Consider the following 22,435-nt stretch of genomic DNA (forward strand, 5'->3'; position numbering starts at 1 on the left):
ACATCTCTCTGGCCCTCTATGTGTAAACTCTTCTAAGATACAGTCCTCATGCTGGGACATCACTTTTCATATTATAACTTTGAAAATAATAAGGAATGATTTGAATTTACTGTTTCATATGACATTACAATTATGCACTTTATGATTCTGGACTTTTTTTGGGGGGGGAGCAAAATAAAGAAAATGCTACCAAAAAAAATATTTTCTGAGTTAAACAATATGTGACTGCAAGAAATTATGCAGCACTTATGAAATAAGAAATGAGAAATTTTTCGGTAGCGATAGTTTTGAAGAAGCTGTGTTGATTGGCGTTAATGATGTATATCCAACAGCTTATTCTTTTTCTATTTACAATAAATCATCCTAACTATTTATCCAATTAGTATATTTATCAGTAATATTTTACTACATTTTTCAGGTTTTTAAAAGACAACTGAAAACAGACTATCATTCGTTTTGCTTCCCTTTAGAATTAAATATATTCACTTTTATCTGATATATTTTTATTTATTTGTAGAGTCATTAGGTTTTTTTCGAAGCAGGAGACATAAAAAATGAGCAAAGCCCTCGCACTCGAACCTCTCGAATATGCACCAAGTGTGCAGACCACTACACCATGAAGGCATGCTAAAAAGGCGGGAGAAATACCTTATATACTCCCCCTTTTAAAGGGTGACTGGGGATTAGGGGACTCAATTGCCAAATCCTTGTGGTGGAGAATCATCATCCATCACCTTTTTTTATTTCGGGAGCCACTGTAGAGACATTAGATTATTTTTGAAGCAGGAAAGATGAAAAATGAGCAATGTCCCTGTTCGGGCGTCACTGTAGAGTCTTCGAAGCAGGAGACATGAAAAATGAGCAATGTCCTCGCCGTGACTCGAACCATGGACCTTTCGAATACGCGCCAAACATGCTGACCACTACACCACGAAGGCATGCTAAGAAGGTGGGAGAAATATCTTATAAATTATTTAAATTTTTTTTAAAATTGATCTCATAGAGTTATAAATCTTTTATGGTTATATAAATCATTTCCACTGTATAAAGTATCAAACTGAATTCGTCTCCTAGTGCTTTTTCGAAAAACCATCATACTGTGCTAAGTATTGTTTAATACAGCTTACTGACTAAACAAGAAACCAAAACTTAATATGATAGCTGTAATATTTTTAATGTTACAACTATCAAGTTACAGCTATCAAGTTTTTAATGTTAGAGCAATGTATATGTTTAAATAATATTTGGATCTATGTGCATGCCTCGTATATGTCATGGTATGTATATATTGGGATATGAATATGATTTTTTCATAGGCATCTTTTTTCCAATATTTATCCAATTTTATGCATATGTTTGTAGAGACATTAGATATTTTTGAAGCAGGCAAGATAAAAAATTAGCAACGCCTTCACTAGGAATCAAACAGCGGACCTCTGGAATACCAGCCCAGCATGCAGAACCACTATACCACGAAGGCATGTTAGAAAAGTGGGAGAAATACCTTATATACTCCCCTTTTTAAAGAGCGACTGGGGATTTCAGGGGACCCAATCGCCAAATCCTGGGTGTGGAGAAACCTCATCCAACACCCTTTTAGTTCGGGCTCCACTGTAGAGATGTTAGGTTATTTTTAGGAAGCAGGAAAGATGAAAAATTAGCAACGCTTTCGCCAGGAATCGAACTGCGTACCTCTGGAATATCGGCCCAGCATGCAGAACCAGTACACCACGAAGGCATGCTAGAAAAGTGGGAGAAATACCTTATATGTTTAATAACCGAATATGTATATATAAATTATAATGTAAGTGCTGTGTATATGCTATGGTATGTATTAAGTATATGCCCGGCCTATTGTAGTTTATGCTGTGGAACATAAAACCAGTACTCAACTAGACAGTTGCGGGTACCAGATGATACCTGATTTGTCATAAAAAGCTGTCTGGATGTCCGGCCGTGTATTCACCTGTAATATTTTTAATAAATATAATTATTTAGATATGACAATGACTATAACGGCAGCAGATCAGTTTTTAATACCATATGCATCAAGTTGCATCTAATGTTGCTTAATTTATTGAATGTGGAGTAGTTTACATTTTTCAAACTTAAGAAAATGAAACACAGTATTATCTTAATAATTTCTAATTGTGTACTTGAAATTTTAGTTTGACGTTTAATGCTTCACATTAGAAAACTTAATTAATGTGTAATTTAGTGTCAAAGATCATAACTTCTTATCAGGAAAAAAGGATCCTAATTTTAAACTATTAAAACGCAGTAGAAAACATTTGATGCAAACTACTACTTTTCACAATTTTATCGCACATTGTAAAACTATTTAAAGAAGGTTGTAAAGATTGGGAAAATTAAAACTACAAGAATATGTCCTAATTCACTGAAGGAAAGCTTTTACCACACTAGTATGATAATAAAAACTGTACTTTAAGTAATAAATATAAAATAAAAATAGTATCTAATTATTAATGTAATTCATTTTTTTATTTGGGAAAAAAGTCAAATCTCAACTTTATGATTTATAATAGCAATTTAGGGCAGGTTTTTTAAAAAGAAATACGAGGTTCTTTATGAGCTGAGTAACAGAAATTAATGGCTTTTCAAATTTACTTAGAATTTCCTTCAATGTTTTTAATTAAACATTTAATTTCGATATATTCTTAAAAATATTAGAAAGAGATAAAATTTACACAGTAGTAAAACCATAAAGTATTTTTATTTGTGCAGTACTTAAGACTTGCCTTCAGAATATAAATATAGGGGTCTTATTTCAGAGGATGTGCATATAAAAGAAACACTTGTATAAAGAGAGATTGATTTCATGTATTTCAATACATAAAACATAAAATTAAAAACAAATTTTATTTATTAAATTAAATTAAAACTGAATCAATTAATTTTAGTTTAAAAATTAAAAAGAATTGTTGATTTCTTTGCAAAAGTTTGAATTTGAATGAGGTATTATATTATGTAAAAAATTAGACTGTTTTGGAAAAATTCCATTTCAACAAATGGGCACCCTTTCCAGATTCAGGGCTGGGTATGCACCTGCTATGGAAGTTTAAGAGATTTGCTACAAATAGCAATGAAAACATTTTTTTTTTAAATGCAGGTATCAATAATTATGGAAATTGTTATGTGTAACTATGAAAATCAACTGCTAGATTTTTAAATTATAAACTAATTTAGAGTAATAAAAGTCAAAATTTGTAGTTACAAATGAATTCCTTTTTTTAGGTTCCATGTGATGAGCGTCTTCCATTTACACCAGGACAGCTGTTACTTATGATGCCCAGTATTACTTCTATATTGCAACTTCAACCATTTTTTAATACTTTGTCTGATATTAGAAATCAAAAAACTATTCCGGTGAAAATTACGAGAGGTCTTTCAAAAGATGAAAACACAGCATCTCCAATTTCGAAATCTAGATCAGCTCCAGATTTACATTGTCTTCTTAACACTCCAAATATATCACATACAAACTTTTCAAAAAGTACTGCAGAGCAAATAGAAATGGTGTTGGAGGCAGACTTTGTAGAAGCCTGTGTTTCCTAAGAGTTAATACCTTTCAATAAAAGCCATGAATTATAATTATTTTTATATTCCATATTTTATTAAAAGTGGAATAAGTGCATATGTTACGATTCGCATTAATTATTCTAACGAATTCCTTCAGAGTTTTTAAATCCATAAATGAATATGAAAGGTAAGATATTTTATAAATTTTTTCTGTTAACATTTTAGTACAAATTTTCCATTAATATGGGACAGTGAAAGTGTTGTGCTGATTTATGTTTCATTGTGCTAAGTTTACAGTTGATTAATTTTGTTCCGCTATGAACTGTGATATTGATGGTATTTATTCTTAGACAAGGCAGTGTAGATTGTCTGAAAATTTTATTTTTCATTTAGTCTCCGTTATTGACTTACAATTCTCAACCTTGAAATAAAATGTATTTACATTTCTAAATTGACTGTGTATATTGACTAAATCCATATTTATATTTTTATGGATAATGTCATCTGTCTGCCCCATTTCTGTTCAGTGTTTCATTCACAAGAGGAAAATTATGGGGTTTGTGATAGTCATAATTCAATTTTAATTCATTGAACTCAGATTGTGTAAATAAAAGCCTGTTTTGGTTACTATTACGTGAAATTATTTATAAAGTTCTTTGTATTTGCATTGTATAAAAATTATTTTGACTTTTTTATTATGAAATTGTACAGGAAACTACAAATTTTTTAAGTTTGATATATTTTGTACTGTTTTTCAGACTTTACTTGACTTTTAGTGACGATTTCAAATGCTTAGATCAAACGCAAAAATCCTTAGAAATAATTCTCATCTGTAGACTGAGTTTGCTCAATCATTCTCTCTCCTCTCCCATACTGTCTGCTTGTTATATTTAAAATTGCAATAGAACCTCGTCTGTCTGAACTAGTTGTGGCCCAGCTAATTCCGTTACTGACCAGATGATCTATTGTCAGATTCATTTCAAAGAAAAACTCATTTTTGCTTGCATTATTTTCAATAATATGTTATTCTTGATTACATTCATAATATAATAAGTTCCAAATTTTTATTTTGAACTTTTTTCAATCTTTGAATATAATGAAATACATTACTGTGTATTTGTAATCACGTAAAATTTGAGGTAGAACTCAGGTAATGCATTAAAACATTTCATTTAAAAATTTTAAATGATTAGTCTTCGGCTTTACTATCTCAGTGTACTTAACCTGTTCAATTAGGAGAAGTTCGATAAACTGCAGCGTAATTCGTATGTTTTGTAAATATATATTATAATCCACTCTGTTGCTGTCTTATGGCAAATTATAAATTAATATATTAACTAGATTAACTTATAGTATGCTAAAGGAGTATTCCGTATCCCCAAATTAAAACTATACTTGATTGATTGTGCTTCACAAATATTATTTTCTAAATACGAGTATTATTTTATTGACATTTTCTGTATCTAAAGAGAAATAAAGTTTTAATCTTGTCCTCTGCATGAGTTTGTACTACTACCTCTATTTTATGCCTGAATATTTAGTTCTGGTTCTGTCAGTGCATTTTGAGGAGGTGCGTTACGTTGTGCATAATTTTTAATGTTTTAAAGTTCTGTAGTCAGTGGCCTAAGTGGAGTTGTGGCTTTAACTAAATGGCATAGCCACAAAGCCTTAAATTTTATAAAATAAGTCTGCTGATTTTTAAAGACAATATAGTAAATACTGTCCAGTTATACAAAGACATGTAAAGCAATTTGCCAGTTGTGTATCTAATGTTATGTCCTGACTTTAAAATGCTATTTTGTATTGTATTTACTTTCTTGTAAAGTATTTTTATTCCAACTTAATATGTACCTCTGAAATGTGATCATGCTAAAATTTCTGTGACATTGAGAGCAAACAAGAAATTCTGTGTATTTAGCTTTTTAATAAAACTGTTGCCATTAAGAATGTTATGTGTAGTTTTTAGTCAAAATATCCGAACACTTTTTAACTATAAGCTACATAAAATTTATATGGTATTCTGAATTTAAACTTTATTATTTCTTCTTTCTCTTTTTAAGTAACAGTGACACATATTATTATTTCTTCTCTCTCTTTTTAAGTAACAGTGACACATATCTGTTTATCATAAATTTCATAAAAGTCTGTATTGAAAACTCTGTAATACAAAATTGTTAACTAAACTTAATCTATTGCAATTATTGTTGACGAGCAATATAGTAAGAAATGACTCTGCTATTCCTTTTACGTTCATTATGCAATGTGGAAAAAACATTCTCATGGCAAAGTAAAAACAATATGGAGGAAGCGCGCTATAAAACTAACATGAGTTGTAGAACTTACTGAGATATGCAAATGTTAGTATTTCATTGCATGCGGTCATTACACATAAGAGTTATGAAATCTTGAAGCAGTATAAAAGGGGCTTACTGAAAGCCAATTTGAAAATCGCATTTACTTGCTCTTGTGTTGAAGGTCTGGTTATGTCTCAGTGTATGAAGAAGAAACTAATGCTAACATATGTGGAATTGTATTATGGAAAAATCGTAGTCTTTTGGAAGTATGACCAATGTATCGCGCAACTGCTGTTCGTGGTGGCCGAAATCTAGTGACAGTTAGATTTTGTAATCATTCAGTACAGGAGGTGCAAAGCCTCCTTTCTGCCCGAGACGACATATATCTTTCTTGTCCTTGACGCTGTTAGGAATTGATTGAATAGTAGCATCATGTACCCTGGGTCAGGATATTGGGTGTCTTGCTCGGCCACATGTGCAGTGCGACTTCAGCAGGACGACCATCCTTTTCGTTTCCCTTGATGCTACAACATAGGAATCTGTGCTTACAATGGTGCGTTTTTATCATTTTATGGCACAATATTTTCATTTAAGCCTCAAGAAAAATAACAATGGCATTATCCCAATGTAAAACTTCTACTCTGCGGAAAATCTCAAGAAACCTTGTAGAGTTTTCTAGTATGTTTTGAAATCGTACACTGTAGACTAAACTGTAAAGACTAAGTAGCGAATTCTCGTTTGGTCTTGGAAGAACAGATGACTGCAGAAGGTTTAAATAACCTTTTTATTTGAAATTAGCAGAAATGCACTCACTCAGTGCTCATAATTTAGCCCCACTTGTGGCTAAGTAACTTAACAAAAAATAAGATGTACAATCACAATAAAGTAATATTGGTTACACGGCTGGCTCTTTCGTTATCTATACCGCTAAATTGGCTGCACGCACCAAAGACAATCGTAGAATATCAATATAATCTAAAGAGAGTGACTAAGCACCAACTATTGACGTGCAAAGCTACCTCAGACACGTGGCATAAAGTTGGATGTTTAAATAACAACTTCTCCCTCTGACCGACAACCTACATGTTAATAAGCTCAAACACACTAGACTTCCTATATTCAAGCTCGTCCTAGTGCACATATTCAAAATGCATTAAACATTGTCTTCAGCCAGGAAGCCTAACATACCTAAGCTAGTTTTAACATTTCGCTAAATTTTAAACTTTCAATTTCTGAATGTAGTTAAACTAGTTTTACAAGATTACAACACTTTTTTTTAAAAAAAATTCAGAAGCACATTTACATTAAACACAGTTGCAAAACAATATATATGTTACGGTGAAACACCGAAATCTGGAGAATGTCGACTTTCACTGGTGAATGTCAACATTTACATAGTCGCTTGGTGTATGTCCGAAATATTTTCCAAATACTCTTATTTCTGATTTACACCGGTAAATGTCGGCATTCACCATGAGCCAATGGTGAATGTTGAACATATAACAATATTATATTTTCTTCTCCGTAATTCAGTCGCGAATAAACGCACTTGAGACATGAAATAAGAACTTAAGAACATGAGAACCTAAAACACACAGTACATTCAAAATGAGAAAAGAAAATAATAGAAGTTAAAAACTTAATTAATTATACAGTACTTTCTAAATGAGAAAATAAAGTAACAGTAATAAAAAACTTACTAAATTATGTGATTCAAATCTTATTTATTGCAACAACTTAAACTATTATGGCACTTTATGACCTCTCTTTTCAACTTTCACCAGAGCATATCTGTGATTGTCGACATACACCGGTAAGGGTCCGAATAATACAAGAATGTAGTGAAATATTCGGTCTTTCACCGACGTATTTGGTGAATTTTGATATTTTCCAGTGAAAGTCGACATTCTCCAATTTCGGTCTTTCACGATAACATATATACAAGTTTCCAGTTTCTTATATCCAAATGACACAAAGTTACTAGTAATAATTTTATCTCGCCGAATCGCATAAAACAGTCTCTCGACCAAACAGCGTAATTCTTGATGGGAAAGAAAAATTTCATAGAAATATAAATTTTCAGATTCTTGCTGAAACCGCTAAGAAACTTCGAGGACAAACAATTTAGATAACGGTTAACAAGCAATTTAGTAAATGCTTAGACATAACAGCGCTGAAAGTTGAAAATAAAATCGAAAGTTACTTATCTTTTCGAGTTGGCCTAGTCGCTCATCCGTTTATTCAGGAAATGGTGCCAAGTGAGCTACTTGGTTGCGGTTGCAATTGCTGTCCGCTGGCGTCTGGTCTGTCGTTGCTTCTCCGACTAGGGTCCCAATTTTCTTTTCATGGCTACATTCTTCTATTCTTGACTTCCTAGGGAAAGTATCCTCCGGAGGTGGTGTCTTTCTCCCCTCGGGGAATCACCATTTGGTGTCTGCGGCGGGATACCGTCCTTTTGGCTACTTGTTCTATGTCGCCCAGTCTCTGCCGCTTGCCGAAGAACGCTGTTGTCTCTTTCGCCGGCTGCAATGGATTCCTTCTGCTCGTTCTGAATCTTTCGCCGGACGTTGTAGCTTCCTTTCCGCTGACGGTACCTTTGTTCTTTGACCGGTCTTGAGGATTCTTCTAGTCTTTTTTTTTTTTTCCTTTTTACTAGCTGCTTTACCTGGCCCCTTAACTTCCGTATTTTTCCATTTCTGTCCTGCGTTGATCTTGTGCTGCTTGGATGGGATCACATTTGCTTTCCTCTCAGAAGCCACATCTGGTAACCGTGTTCGGGCTGCAGCTGGCTGTTCTTGGCTATGAACTTTATTTCCGTCGGTATTACTGGAATTCTGCTATAAGTCTTATCACAACGATCGTAATATTTTTAATCTGAGCTACACTGGTGTGCAAAAATTAAATTAAGGATGAAGTCGAAAAATTAGCATATCAGCTGAACGAAGAGGCAGAGCGGACAGAAAAACCAATCAGGAGATTAAGTAAGGTGATGTACGGTAGCAGATGCACAGATATGCAGGTAGACGTAATGGGGGAGTGTCTGAGTAGTATAAAGCATGTTGTCGGTGTAAGATTAGTATTTCTGGCAAAGAGATTGCACGCCGTATAGCAGTTAAAATCACACCGAGTTGCTGCCTCAGTGAGAAATGGCGAATAATCAATCTGTTAGACGACATCTGGATGCTTTTACCCGAGGTCGAATCATTGGGAAGTTGGAGGAAGGCCGCAGTGTGACAAGTGTGGCTGCAGAGTTCGGAATTGCTCACAGCATCGTTTCACGACTTTGGAGACAATTTCAAACTACAGGAACAGCTATCCGGGGGTTTAGTAGTGGTCGTCCACGAGGAACCACACCCGCAGATGACCGGTATATTGCCTTATAGGCCAGAAGAAACAGGCGGCAGACAGCGGGAGAAATCGCTAGACACACGACACAGGCGACTGGACGACCGATATCGCGTTTTACCGTGGCCAGAAGACTGCACGGTGGTGGTCTGTTTGCACAACGCCCTGTACGGTGTGTACCTCTAACGCCTGCCCATCGGAGAAGGCGTTCTCTGTGGTGCCGGGAACACCGGAATTGGAGAGACAATGAATGGGGACGAGTACTCTTTACAGATGAGAGCAGATTCAGTCTGAGTAGCGATTCTCATCGCATACTCATCTGGAGAGAGCGGGGAAGCCGCAATCATCCCTCGAACATCATTGAAAGGGACAGATATGGAGGTGGCGGTGCTCTCGTTTGGGGAGGCATCATGCTTGGTAGTCGTACAGACCTTCACATCTTCGATGCAGGTTCAGTCAAAGGGACCCGTTATTGTAACGAGATTCTTCTTCCATATGTGCGTCTTTTTAGAGGCGCTATGGGTCCGCGCAGTTCCTTTTCATGGACGACAATGCACCATGTCATTGCACAGTAGCTGCCGAACAGCTCTTAGAGAGTGAGGATATTGAACGTATGGATTGGCCGGCACGATCTCCGGATCTCAATCCCATCGAGCATGTATGGGATTTTCTAGGCAGACGCTTGGCAGCTCGTACCTTACCACCAGTAACGATTCCGGAGCTTCGATTGGCGCTGCAAGACGAATGGGCAGCAATGCCTCAACAACTCATTGACACCCTCATTCTCAGCATGGGCAGACGCTGTGAAACCTGCCTAGCAGTCAGGGGAGATCATATCCCCTATTAAAGACCGGATGATTCTTGCTGGACACCCATCACAGGGATGTTTCGGCCTTCAGTCGCATTGCGCTCCATGCTACTTTTTCAATAAAGCTTCTTTTTATCCCTCTGATTTCTCTTTTAGTAAGTGTTGCTTACATTACTCATGTCCTTACGTATTGGGGATCGTACGGTATTAAATGTGTTGGTTTGGAAAGCTTTTGTACAAATTTATATTGGAAAAACCGTCTCGTCCTTAACTTTTGCACACCAGTGTATATTAACTTTACCCTCTTCATCGTTGGTATTTTTAGGAATTGTCGTGATTTCTCGAATACTTTGAATAATGAAAGGTCCATCAAATTTAGGAAAAAACCTTTGAAACGTTTCCTTCGGGAGCACAAGATACGTTGTGTTTCAATTTTAGCACCTTATCCCGATGCTTAAATTTCCTTCCCTTCGCCTTTTATCGTAATGGAATTTTTCTTTACTTCTTGCCTTATCAGAAGATTTAGTGGCCTCATTGACTAACTTTTTTATATTTGACATGTGAAATTCCGCTTTTGCACGAAACATAATCTATCGAAGGATCTCATTCTTTTCCTTCCTAAAAATATAGGCTGTTTCTAAATGAACATCGTGGTTTTAACGCTTTGTAGTATTTATTACGTAAAACTTAAAATTACACTCTTAGACACACACACACACAAAAAAAAAAAAAAAGCACCAAAAAAGGAGTTATCCGAACGGGACGAAAATCGGTAGAAGTATTGGTGATGTATATGTACAGAAAAACAAATGATTACAGTTTGAGAAGAATTGGATGATTTATTGAAGTGATAGAGCTTCACAAAGTGAAAGAGTTAGTAACGCGTTTCTCCACCTCTGACTCTTATGCAAACAGTTATTCGGCTTGGCATCGATTGGTAGAGGTTGCGGATGTCCTCCTGAGGGATATCGTGCCAAATTCTGTCCAACTGGCGCATTAGATCGTCAACGTCCCGAGCTGGTTGGAGGGCCCTGCCCATAATGCTCCAAACGTGCTCAATAGGATAGAGATCCGGCGACCTTGCTGGCCAAGGTAATGTTCGGCAAGCAGTAGAAACATGTGTAGTGGGGGGCGGGCATTATTTTGCTGAAATGTAAGCCCAGGGTGACGTGACATGAAGGGCAACACAACAGGCTTTAGAACTTCGTCGACGTACCGCTGTGCTGTAAGGTTGCGACGGATGACAACCAAAGGGGTCCTACTATGAAATGAAATGGCACCCCAGACACTCCTGGTTGTCGGCCTGTCTGCCGAAAGACAGGTTGGTATCACCCCGATGTCCGGGGCGTCTCCAGACTCGCCTTCGCTGGTCATCGGGGTCAGTTCAAAGCGGGACTCATCACTGAAGATTATTCTACACCAATCAGTGACATTCCAGTGCGAATGAGCCCGACACCACTGCAAACGGGCTTGACGTTGTACAGAGGCTAATAGTAGTCGGCGCAAGGGGCGCCGTGACCTTAGCCCCCTTTCTGTGAGCCGTCTATGAAAGATCCTTGCAGTCACTGAAGCATTAGTTGCAAGTATAATCGATGGTAATGATGCATCTGAGGCTGTGAGTGCCGCTCTGACGATTGCTCTGTCTTCACGTTCTGTCGTTTCTCTAGGCCAACCGCTTCCTTGTTGACCCTGTGTGTGGCCATGGTTCACCCATTCCTGCCAACATCGTCTAATAGTGGCATCGCTCCTGCACAAATGTCGAGCTATTCGCCGATAATACCAACCGGCTTCTTTGAGCTCGACTACACGACCTCTCTGAAACTCTGACATCTGCGCATACGTTCGCGTACCTGTATGCGAGGCATAGTTGCTGCCTACCAGAGCACACGGAATGAAATTCGTGAAGAATTTATGACCTGGAATCGTAATTTCTCCTCCTAAATATCCTGCAATTTGCGCAGATCAGATGCGTTGTAGCGCCAACCGTTCATTCATTGGCAGCCAAAATGTAAAATTTTGCATATTCCGTCGAAACCGGTATGCATATCAATTTGTGCTCAATTTGCTTTATATCTTCTCGGTGCGTCTTTTTTTTTTTTTTTTTTTTTTTTTTTTTTTGTGTGTGTGTGTGTGTAAGAGTAGATAATTAATACATAAAATGAAAGAGCAACTCAAACAGTTATACTTACAAGCTTACAAGTGTTCAATGTGAGCAACATTCGTCATACGGCACACATCAAGTCGAAAACGCTTGGTCGTCCCGTACTCTTCCCTTTGCAAAGCCAGCCGGTATTTTTCAAACTGATGATACCATCTGTGGATGTTATTATCACTTGAGGGACCACATGTGAACTTAATCCGGAACGCACGTTACACAGCAGCTATAGATTCGGCCTTTGCAAACTGCAGAACACAAAAGGCTTTCTGTTCAGTAGTTGCCATTTTTGCTACTAGCGCTTTCTGGCGCATGCGCGTAACAACAGACAGAACTGTTTGATTTGCTCTTTCATTTCACGTATTAATTAGGATTTCAAGTTTTACGTAATAAATACTACAAAGCGTTAGAACCCCGATATTCATTTAGAAACACCCTGTAGTTCTGTAGGGGTTTTCCCAGTCGTATCGTGGATAATTTTGCGTAATGCAAACGCGAGTTGATCGATCGAATCATCCCAATATCTGTGATAGTTTTTCACACAACTCCGAATAATTTTAACGATACTGCGATTTACCCTTTCTGCAATATTGTTTGTCGATGAGGGACCATCTTCGAGTGGCGTATGCCCAGCCATGCGCATAGATCTTGGAATATATGACTAACGAATTGAGGACCGTTACCTGATATGATTTTAGTAGTGCACCATATTTTAAAATAAATTTATTCAAAAATGAATCTGCGGCCATTTTGGCGAAAGCCCTTTCAATGGGAATTATTTCTTCCCATTTGCTAAAATGATCAACAATCAGAAGTATGTAATTATGTTTATTCTTTTCACTACTTGTATATGGCTCTAAAAGATCGATCCCTAACAGTTCATTGGCGAAAGTAGCCTTAACCCGTTCAAAACCAGTGTCACGTATACGCGACGCAACGATTCCACTCCTACCAGCCCAGCGTCCCGTATACGCGACGCAACGATTCTGGTCCTACCAGCTCAGCATCGCGTATACGTGACATTTAAACGAAACGATTTATTTGAATTTTTAAAAGCCAGTAAATGGAGCTAAGTGGTACTTGTTTTCACATAGTTTGGTTCATACGGCATTTGACCTTCATGTGCTGGCATTAGTTTCTGTTTTGTGCTTCTGGTTTTGAGAGATTTATTGAAATAAACAAACTGGAAATCACTGCTCTTTATAAGTGCGCCTATGAATTAAAGGGGCACAGGCGTTTTTTGATTATTTCGTTAGATTTTTTTTTTTTTCTATTTATTTTGAAACTTAGCATAAGCTTTCTTGGTTAATTAAAAAGTAACATTACAACATTATTATAGAAGGAGAAAGACTATCAGCTTTCTCGACGCGTAATGCGTCTTGCTCACATTTCTTAGGAAAGAGCCACCGTTTTTGTTTTTCTTACTCGATTTATTAATAAGTTATTATATATAATAACACAGGCATTATATTTTGGTATATAATGTATTTACTTTATGTATAAGTATATATTGACGATATTATGTATAAGTATAATTGATATATTTATGTATAATGTATATATTGACGTCATCAGTAACGGATATCCCGCCAGTGGGGGTCTTTCCTTGATCACTTTCCGGTCATCGTGCACGCTGTTCTCGATTTAGAAAAACAGGAAGTTTTCTAATATAAACTTGAAGTCACACAGGGTTTGAGGAGGAAATATCTTTTGAAGACGTTTTGGGACATGTGTTGGGGTTATATTCAGTTTCATTTCGTTAGCCATGGCTAAGAGACCTTACTTAAAATCTTAAAAATTTGTTCAAATCACCGGACACTCCACCTTTCCGTCTAACTGGAAGACAGTTTCCGAAAATTTACATTGACGGAAAAGGTAATAAAAGTAAGAGAAGATGCGTTTTGTGCTCTAAAACCAAGGAAAAGCGAAAGCAAACAACGTATTTTGAGTGCAAAATATGCATTGTAGGACTGTGTGTCGATCCTTGTTTTGAATTATTTCACACACAGCAGAATTTTTAAATTGGAACTTAATTACCTACAAGTAATTCTTGTTTAGTTTTTCTTTTTTAATACGTTCACGCCGGGGCCAATTTTTATGTTCTTCGCCGTGAGACGGCGCTCGAACTTTTGCCGCGTTTCATCTGGCGGCGCGCGATTATTACCTGTTCAGACCTGTATACGAGTTGTACGTTTGCTAATAGTTATTAATTATAATTGTTATTTAAAAAGTTTTTATATTAAATAAACGTTAATTTTTCATTATTTTAATTTTCAGCATCTAATAACACAATCGAATGCGTACCATCGGTGGCACGCGCCGCCCGATAAGACAGACTATTGCGAGACACCGGTGGTAAGCGCCGCCCGATGAGACAGACTAGTGCGGGCCACCGATGGCCCGCGCCGGCGTGAACGTGTTAATTTCGTATTTGTAAATGTTTTTTTCATGTTTATAGTACTTATTTTTGTGTGTATAGTTAGGATTTTAGTATTTTGCCTGTTTAATTTATTTCTATTAATGTGATATTCCTTATATTAATACACATTAAAATATATATATTAATACACATTATTTATATTAATACACATTATTTAATGTGTATTATCGATGGTTTCATAGTGAACGGCTCTATGTTTAATGTCTGTTAAATCCGAGTGCTCAAAGTTATCCGGATCCTGTAGATACGCATAAATGTTTTCAAATTTCGGGTCTGTTTTTAGTTCAGAGATAGTATTTCGAGTTTCTAAAATTTCTGAAGTCAACATCCTCCATTTTACTTGATTTCCCTGTCATCTAATTTAATGCGAAAAAGAGCATCCACGACGATATTGTCTTTACCAGGTAAATGCTTAAATACTAAATTATATTTCTGAAACTTAAGCGCCCATCTTATCAATCTTGGTTACAAGTTTTTACTTGAGAAAAGCCTAAAGAGGTTATCACACATGGCGACAGTTCCTCCTAGACGGGACGTTTCTGAGAAACAGGATTCTGATAGCACTGGTTTAAACGGGAGGATTCCTAGAAAAAAGAGCCCCACTGGAAGCGAAGTCCCGCCTAGCTACGGAAACGATGTAGTGGTTACGCTGGATTTTTTCAAACCTCACCGAAAATCTCTTGGCTGGAGCTCTTTCCCGGGTAGAGATCAACCAATCAATCGAAAGTTTTGCTTCTGAAGGATCACGTCATCCCAATCTGAGCGATAATCGATTACTGTTTGGCGCTCAAGTCTCTGTAGTAAGTGAAAATGGTAACCTAGCTACGTGGGTTTTCTGGAAATGTGTAGGTTCTGAGAATTGTCCCTTTCGACGTCAAGTACCGCGTAGCCGAAAATGATGTGATTGGGTCCAAAGTATGGCAGCATGGTCAGTGTATACCGTTATGAAGAGCTTTCCGAAGTATACTTGGAGTTTTTGTATGGCTAGTAACTCAGCTAGAGTTTCATGCTCAGTAGCCGTATAAATCCTCTGGGTAGGGTTCAACGTCTTACTACTTAAGTAGGCTACTGGCTGCCTCCTTTGTGATAACACGGCTCCTATGGCAAAGTCCGATGAATCTGCAGATATTTCAAGCTGACCTTCTGGGTCAGAAACCTTCTGTACTAGGGCTGTGATTACTGCTGCCTTTAACTGGTAAAACGCCGACAAACAGAATTTTTCTTTTTAGCGTTAAAAGAGGCTCAGGTATATAAGCGACATTTTTAAAAAGGGACCTATAATATGAGCACATTCCGAGAATTGAAGCAAGTTTGCAGTATTAGGCAGAGTGCCAGTTTTAATTGCGATAATCTTCGAATCTTCGGTTTCGACACCTTTAGCGTAAATTTTATAGCCTAAATATTTAAGTTCCTTTGCCGCGAATTTACACTTATTCGAGTTCACTTTTAAACCAGCATCTTGTAAGAGAGTGTGAAGACTTCCATCAAATGCTTTATATGCTCGTCTGTCGAATCACTAGTAACTATAATATCACCTAAGTTGATAAATGTTGATTTTCCGAGCACTGGTCGAAGAATAATGCCCATGGCTCTTTGAAAAGTAGCGGGGACACCACATAAACCGAATGGCATATGTAAAAATGCGTAAACGCCAGATTTAGTCATAAACGCAGTTTTATGAACATCCTCTGTTTTCATACTGATCTGAAAATTGCCGGTGGCAAGATCTGACGCTGTCATATATTTCGGTGGCTTAATTTGTCTAATTAGCTCCTCTATGATCGGTAGTGGATATACGGAATACTTTGCGATATTATTAAGTTTTCGATAGTCTATTGCGAACGGCCATGCTTTACTTTCCGTAGGGGGGAATATTGTTCTTTTTACGACACAACACGACTGGGCTTACAAACGGGCTACTAGGAGGCATACTAATTTTGTTTCTTAACATCCCCTCTACATGTTCTTCAATTTTTTGCTTTAATTTTATCATACCTATAGGGTTTAACCCTACATCGTAAATTATCTCCCATGTCCACTGCGTGGTTTACTACGTGCGTGATTCCTGGTTGGTCGCTAAATAACTCAGCAAAGTTACTTCACACGACTCTTTACGCTTGGAAAGGCTTTTAGGAGAGCGGTTTTGAAGTTTTGGTACATATACGTATGTGTCTCCGGTCCTCCAAGTAAGAATTTGCCAATGCTCTTACACCAACTCAAGGCTTGTCCTCAGAGAACTGAAGATGCTATAGCCAATTTTGGATGTCACCAACTGGGTATAGTGGAAAGTGATCGTCCGACTGGTCCACAAATGCTGTTGAGGAACATTTGACATCAAATAGGCACTGGGGTCTCATTGAAGCTCTCATGGTGCTGACGTTATACCCAAATCCTTCCATAGGATTAGCTTGAGTCACAGGTGCTGTTGAAGTGCATGGGGTCAGGTTGTCTGTAGTGCAGCGGTTCTCAGCCTTTTGACTAACAGCTACCATCTAAACAAAAACTGAAACACTTTAGTACCACCACTACATTTTACAATGATTATTTTTCCATTTATCAATATAAATATTAAAAAATATATATTTTGCCATTTGCACAACCTGTTGTCTATTTGTATTAAATATGCACACATAAAAATATTAGATTAAAAATTGATTACCATTTTAACTATCAAAATTTAAGTTATAATACTTTAATTCTAAAATTTAGGGCGAAATTTGGGCCTGTTTAAGAGAGATCAATTTCTTTATGTCTGGTCTTATTTCATTTAATGTTAACCAATATAATTAGGATCCACTTTTAATTTTGTTCTGTATTTATTTTTCAAATATAACATGGAAGAAAATATTTGTTCACACAAATAGGTTTTAGTAAAAGGACAATAAAAATTTAATAACTTTATTTGAAATGCCTTTAAACTCTTTTTTTTTTCTGTTCAGCCAAAAGTTAACAAGTGTGCTATTTTTTTAAATATCTTCTGTTAAAGTTCGATCACAGGACATTTCTATCAATTGCTGTTTTTCTTCACAAGATAAAATTTCAGGTACATTTGAACAAAACGGATTTCTTATCAAATTTTCTTTTTCATAATCCTCGAGAAAATACATGTTGAAATTATTTATTAATAAAGCACAATGATTTTTAATGTCGGATGTTAATTCTTCTTTTATTTTAAAATTATTTTCGGTTAGAAAACTTTCTAAAAGTGGTAAAAAGCTTAAAATATTATTATCCAATTCTTTGATAATTAGCCCGAGATTTTTTACCGTTGCATTTATTTTATCGCTAATGGTAAACTAATTAACATTTTATCCTTGTAATTCTAAATTTAGTTCATTTAACTTTAAAAAAATATCAGCTAAATATGATAAACGTGCCAACCATAATTCACTAAGTAAACATTTTTGCAATTCAAATATTGAATCACAGAGGAAAATCTGAATTTCTGATCGAAGTTCGAAGAGACGATTTAAAACTTTGCCTCTATATGAATACCTTACTTCGGAATGTAAGAAAAGCGCTTCATGTTCACTGCCCATCTCTTGGCATAAAATCGTAAATATTGTTGAATTTAAATCTCGGCTTTTAATAAAATTAACAATTTTTACAGCTTAATTCAAAATGATTTTCAGGTTTTCGGGAATTGTTTTGCTTAATAAAGCTTCACGATGAATGGAGCAGTGAGTAAATTTAGTTTCAGGTGCGACTTCCTTCATTTGAGAAATAATACCGGAATGTTTTCCTGATAAAGCCTGAGCTCGATGCATACGGAAGTGCACTAAGGAGTATCATACCCAGACATAAAATTGTCAATTACTTTGAAAATTTTATTTGCAGTCGCTCTATCCGGAAGAGATTCACAAAATAAATCCTCTTTTGGCAATTCGTTTATCTCCTTCGAAACGGTAATACATTTGCAATGTGAAATACTCACTGTGTTTCATTTTTTGAATAAATATCTCTTTTATGGGCTTTACCATTTCATGAATTCGTTGACTTACTGTTTCATTTGGTAATGGAGCATTATTAAGTTTATTAGCCGCTTTATCGCTTAATAATGTTAAAAAGATATCTTTAGCTGCTGGTAATATAAGTTTTTCTCCAATAGTGTGAGCTTGCCCAATGCTGGCAATTCTTAGGCTTACCAGGTAACTAGCTTCTAAAATTTTTTCATTTGAAGTGACAAAACCTCTCATTACTTGTTTACTATTTTTGAACTCTGATAATTTTCCCTTAAAATATTCTTCAGACTTATCATTTTAACTGGCATGCATAGATTCAAAATGTCTTTTAAGAAACGATGGTTTCATACTTTGATTGGATAATAGTTCAATGCAAACAACACAGTACTTTTTCTTTTCTTTTCAGTATTCTTAGTGCTATTAGATTGTTCTGGATCCACCACCTCTCCCTGAATCATCATTTTTCCGCTTAGTCAATCTTAGCTATTTTTTTCGTTTGGAAAATCTAGGTTTATTTTATTATTTTTTCACAACTATTTAAATGAACAATACCTTAACGAGTTCTTCAAAAACAAACAATGATATTCTCAAATCGCGTAGAAAAGAAGGGAATACAAAGCAACAAGAAGACAAAATACGTGCTGTTAACGACAGCAAATCAACGGAACAAAATGATTCTGATTGAAAACAGAGCAATATGCGTCCGGAAATAGTGGCGACATAAAGTGTAGACATGTTAATAAATCGATCAACTCTAAAAGAATTAATGAGATACTATTATCTTTATACAGGAGCAACATCCATTACTATTACTCCTTTCAAAAACGTAATTGATGACAAATTTTGCTATATCTATGGCTAAAAGAATATTCGTGAAAATAAAAACGGTTTATTTTCTTAACCTCTTCGTCGTACGTAACGCGTCTAGCGCGTTCAAGTGAAACTTCTGTAGTGAAACTTCTAATTTTCGAGCCATTTTACATAAGATATAAGACAGTGAGAGATCTTCAACTTCTACTCAGCAGAAAAAGAGAATAAATGAGGTTGTGAATTGGAATGACAAGAAGGATATACACTGGTGTGCAAAAATTAAGGACGAAGTAGAAAAATTAGCATATCAGCTGAACGAAGAGGCAGAGCGGACAGAAAGACCAATCAGGAGATTAAGTAAGGTGACGTACGGTAGCAGATGCGCAGATATGCAGGTAGACGTAATGGGGGAGTGTCTGAGTAGTATAAAGCATGTTGTCGGTGTAAGATTAGTATTTCTGGCAAAGAGATTGCACGCCGTATAGCAGTTAAAATCACACCGAGTTGCTGCCTCAGTGAGAAATGGCGAATAATCAATCTGTTAGACGACATCTGGATGCTTTTACCCGAGGTCGAATCATTGGGAAGTTGGAGGAAGGCCGCAGTGTGACAAGTGTGGCTGCAGAGTTCGGAATTGCTCACAGCATCGTTTCACGACTTTGGAGACAATTTCAAACTACAGGAACAGCTATCCGGGGGTTTAGTAGTGGTCGTCCACGAGGAACCACACCCGCAGATGACCGGTATATTGCCTTATAGGCCAGAAGAAACAGGCGGCAGACAGCGGGAGAAATCGCTAGACACACGACACAGGCGACTGGACGACCGATATCGCGTTTTACCGTGGCCAGAAGACTGCACGGTGGTGGTCTGTTTGCACAACGCCCTGTACGGTGTGTACCTCTAACGCCTGCCCATCGGAGAAGGCGTTCTCTGTGGTGCCGGGAAAACCGGAATTGGAGAGACAATGAATGGGGACGAGTACTCTTTACAGATGAGAGCAGATTCAGTCTGAGTAGCGATTCTCATCGCATACTCACCTGGACCGAGCGGGGAAGCCGCAATCATCCATCGAACATCATTGAAAGGGACAGGTACGGAGGTGGCGGTGTTCTCGTTTGGGGAGGCATCATGCTTGGTAGTCGTAAAGACCTTCACATCTTCGACGCAGGTTCAGTCAAAGGGACCCGTTATTGTAACGAGATTCTTCTTCCATATGTGGGTCTTTTTAGAGGCGCTATGGGTCCGCGCAGTTCCTTTTCATGGACGACAATGCACCATGTCATTGCACAGTAGCTGCCGAACAGCTCTTAGAGAGTGAGGATATTGAACGTATGGAGTAGCCGGCACGATCTCCGGATCTCAATCCCATCGAGCATGTATGGGATTTTCTAGGCAGACGCTTGTCAGCTCGTACCTTACCACCAGTAACAATTCCGGAGCTTCGATTGGCGCTGCAAGACGAATGGGCAGCAATGCCTCAACAACTCATTGACACCCTCATTCTCAGCATGGGCAGACGCTGTGAAACCTGCCTAGCAGTCAGGGGAGATCATATCCCCTATTAAAGACCGGATGATTCTTGCTGGACACCCATCACAGGGATGTTTCGGCCTTCAGTCGCATTGCGCTCCATGCTACTTTTTCAATAAAGCTTCTTTTTATCCCTCTGATTTCTCTTTTAGTAAGTGTTGCTTACATTACTCATGTCCTTACGTATTGGGGATCGTACGGTATTAAATGTGTTGATTTGGAAAGCTTTTGTACAAAGTTATATTGAAAAAACAGTCTCGTCCTTAATTTTTGCACACCAGTGTACGTTTGATGAGTACAGTCCATAATAACTCTATGATTGATGTTGAAACACGGAAAAGAACTGTTTTAAAAAACCAATAATTGTAAAAGATTACAACAAAATGGGAGGAGTGGACTGCCTGGATCAGATGTTATCAAATTAATCCTACTGTTAGAAATAAGCAGAGATATTATTACTTTTCCATTATGCTTTATTTCCTTATAATTTTACTTAATATTCATTTACATTCATCCACTACGAAAGTTATATGTGGAAAGTTATGTATGTGCAAAGAAAACAACATTACACGCTGCGAGAAACAAAGGGCCGGTGGGGAGAAATGTTTGCGGACAGGAGAGGACGGCGAAAGGGTTAAAGTATGCAAGCAGCTATTGACCTTGAGCAAATCTCAGATCGCATAAATTTACAGAGAAAAAAAACTTAAACAGATGTTGGGTATTTCAGTTTTGAATTGGATAGTTAAAAATACTTTGTTTCTTTGCGTACCACCTATTTTTCTCTTGCGTACTACCGGTTGAGAATAGCTGCTGTAGTGTTTTCCATGGTTCCAAACTGTTTCGAGCGCCAGTTGTAGAGTCTTCTAGTATGTTTTGAAATCATACACAGTAAACCCTACTGAAAAGACTAAGTAGCCAATTCTCGCTAGGTCTTGGAAGACCAGATAACTGCAGAAGAAGGTTTAAATAACCTCTTTATTTGAACTTGACAGAAATACACTCACTCAGTGCTCACAATTTACCACCACTTGTGGCTAAGTAACTTTAAAAAAAAAAAAAAAAAAAATGAACAATCATAGTAAAGTAATATTGACGACGTGACTGGCTCGTTCGTTATCTAAACCGCTAAATCGGCTGCACACAGAGAAGCCGAACCAATTTACATTCTGGCAGGAAACTGGAATCAGAAGGGAAAGGAACGTTTCTGAAACTAAAAGCAACTAGTTAGAATAAAATAAGCCTATGCCTTTACAACCTATACCTATTCTTAATAGCCTAATGCTGATGCAATGTCTCTTATGTAACTCTTTGACGTATATCTTTCTATATTAATGTATTTTTCGGTTTCCTATTCTGGTCCCATTTACCTTATGTGTTCATTCTTTCTGTATCATGTTATTTTTTCTTCAAGAGCTTTCCATACAAATCTATTTTTATAATAAACTTGTGAACATGTCTCTAAAATTTGATCTCTTAGCCACAGAATTATGCATTATTGAACCTACACTGAAGAGCCAAAACATTATAACCACCTAATCAATAATGCAT

At 36.9% G+C, this 22,435-nt stretch overlaps 1 protein-coding gene across 11 annotated transcripts in view; it reads left to right on the forward strand.

Annotated features, from left to right (window-relative positions):
- The window catches only part of LOC118201413 (protein DOP1A), a 192,319-nt gene extending 186,832 nt beyond the window's left edge, over window positions 1-5,487 (forward strand). For all 11 annotated transcript variants that reach the window (XM_085807652.1, XM_085807663.1, XM_085807656.1 and 8 more), the window contains one exon: window positions 3,256-5,487. In XM_085807652.1, the coding sequence (XP_085663778.1) occupies window positions 3,256-3,576 (321 nt within the window). In that variant the 3' untranslated portion in view covers window positions 3,577-5,487. The remainder of the gene's footprint in view (window positions 1-3,255) is intronic.
- Window positions 5,488-22,435: the final 16,948 nt, after the last annotated feature.

This window comes from Stegodyphus dumicola, chromosome X1, assembly GCF_044657685.1.
Source record: "Stegodyphus dumicola isolate Sdum_Otavi_A_Nest chromosome X1, ASM4465768v1".
In the NCBI taxonomy this organism is placed as follows: Eukaryota; Metazoa; Arthropoda; class Arachnida; order Araneae; family Eresidae; genus Stegodyphus; species Stegodyphus dumicola.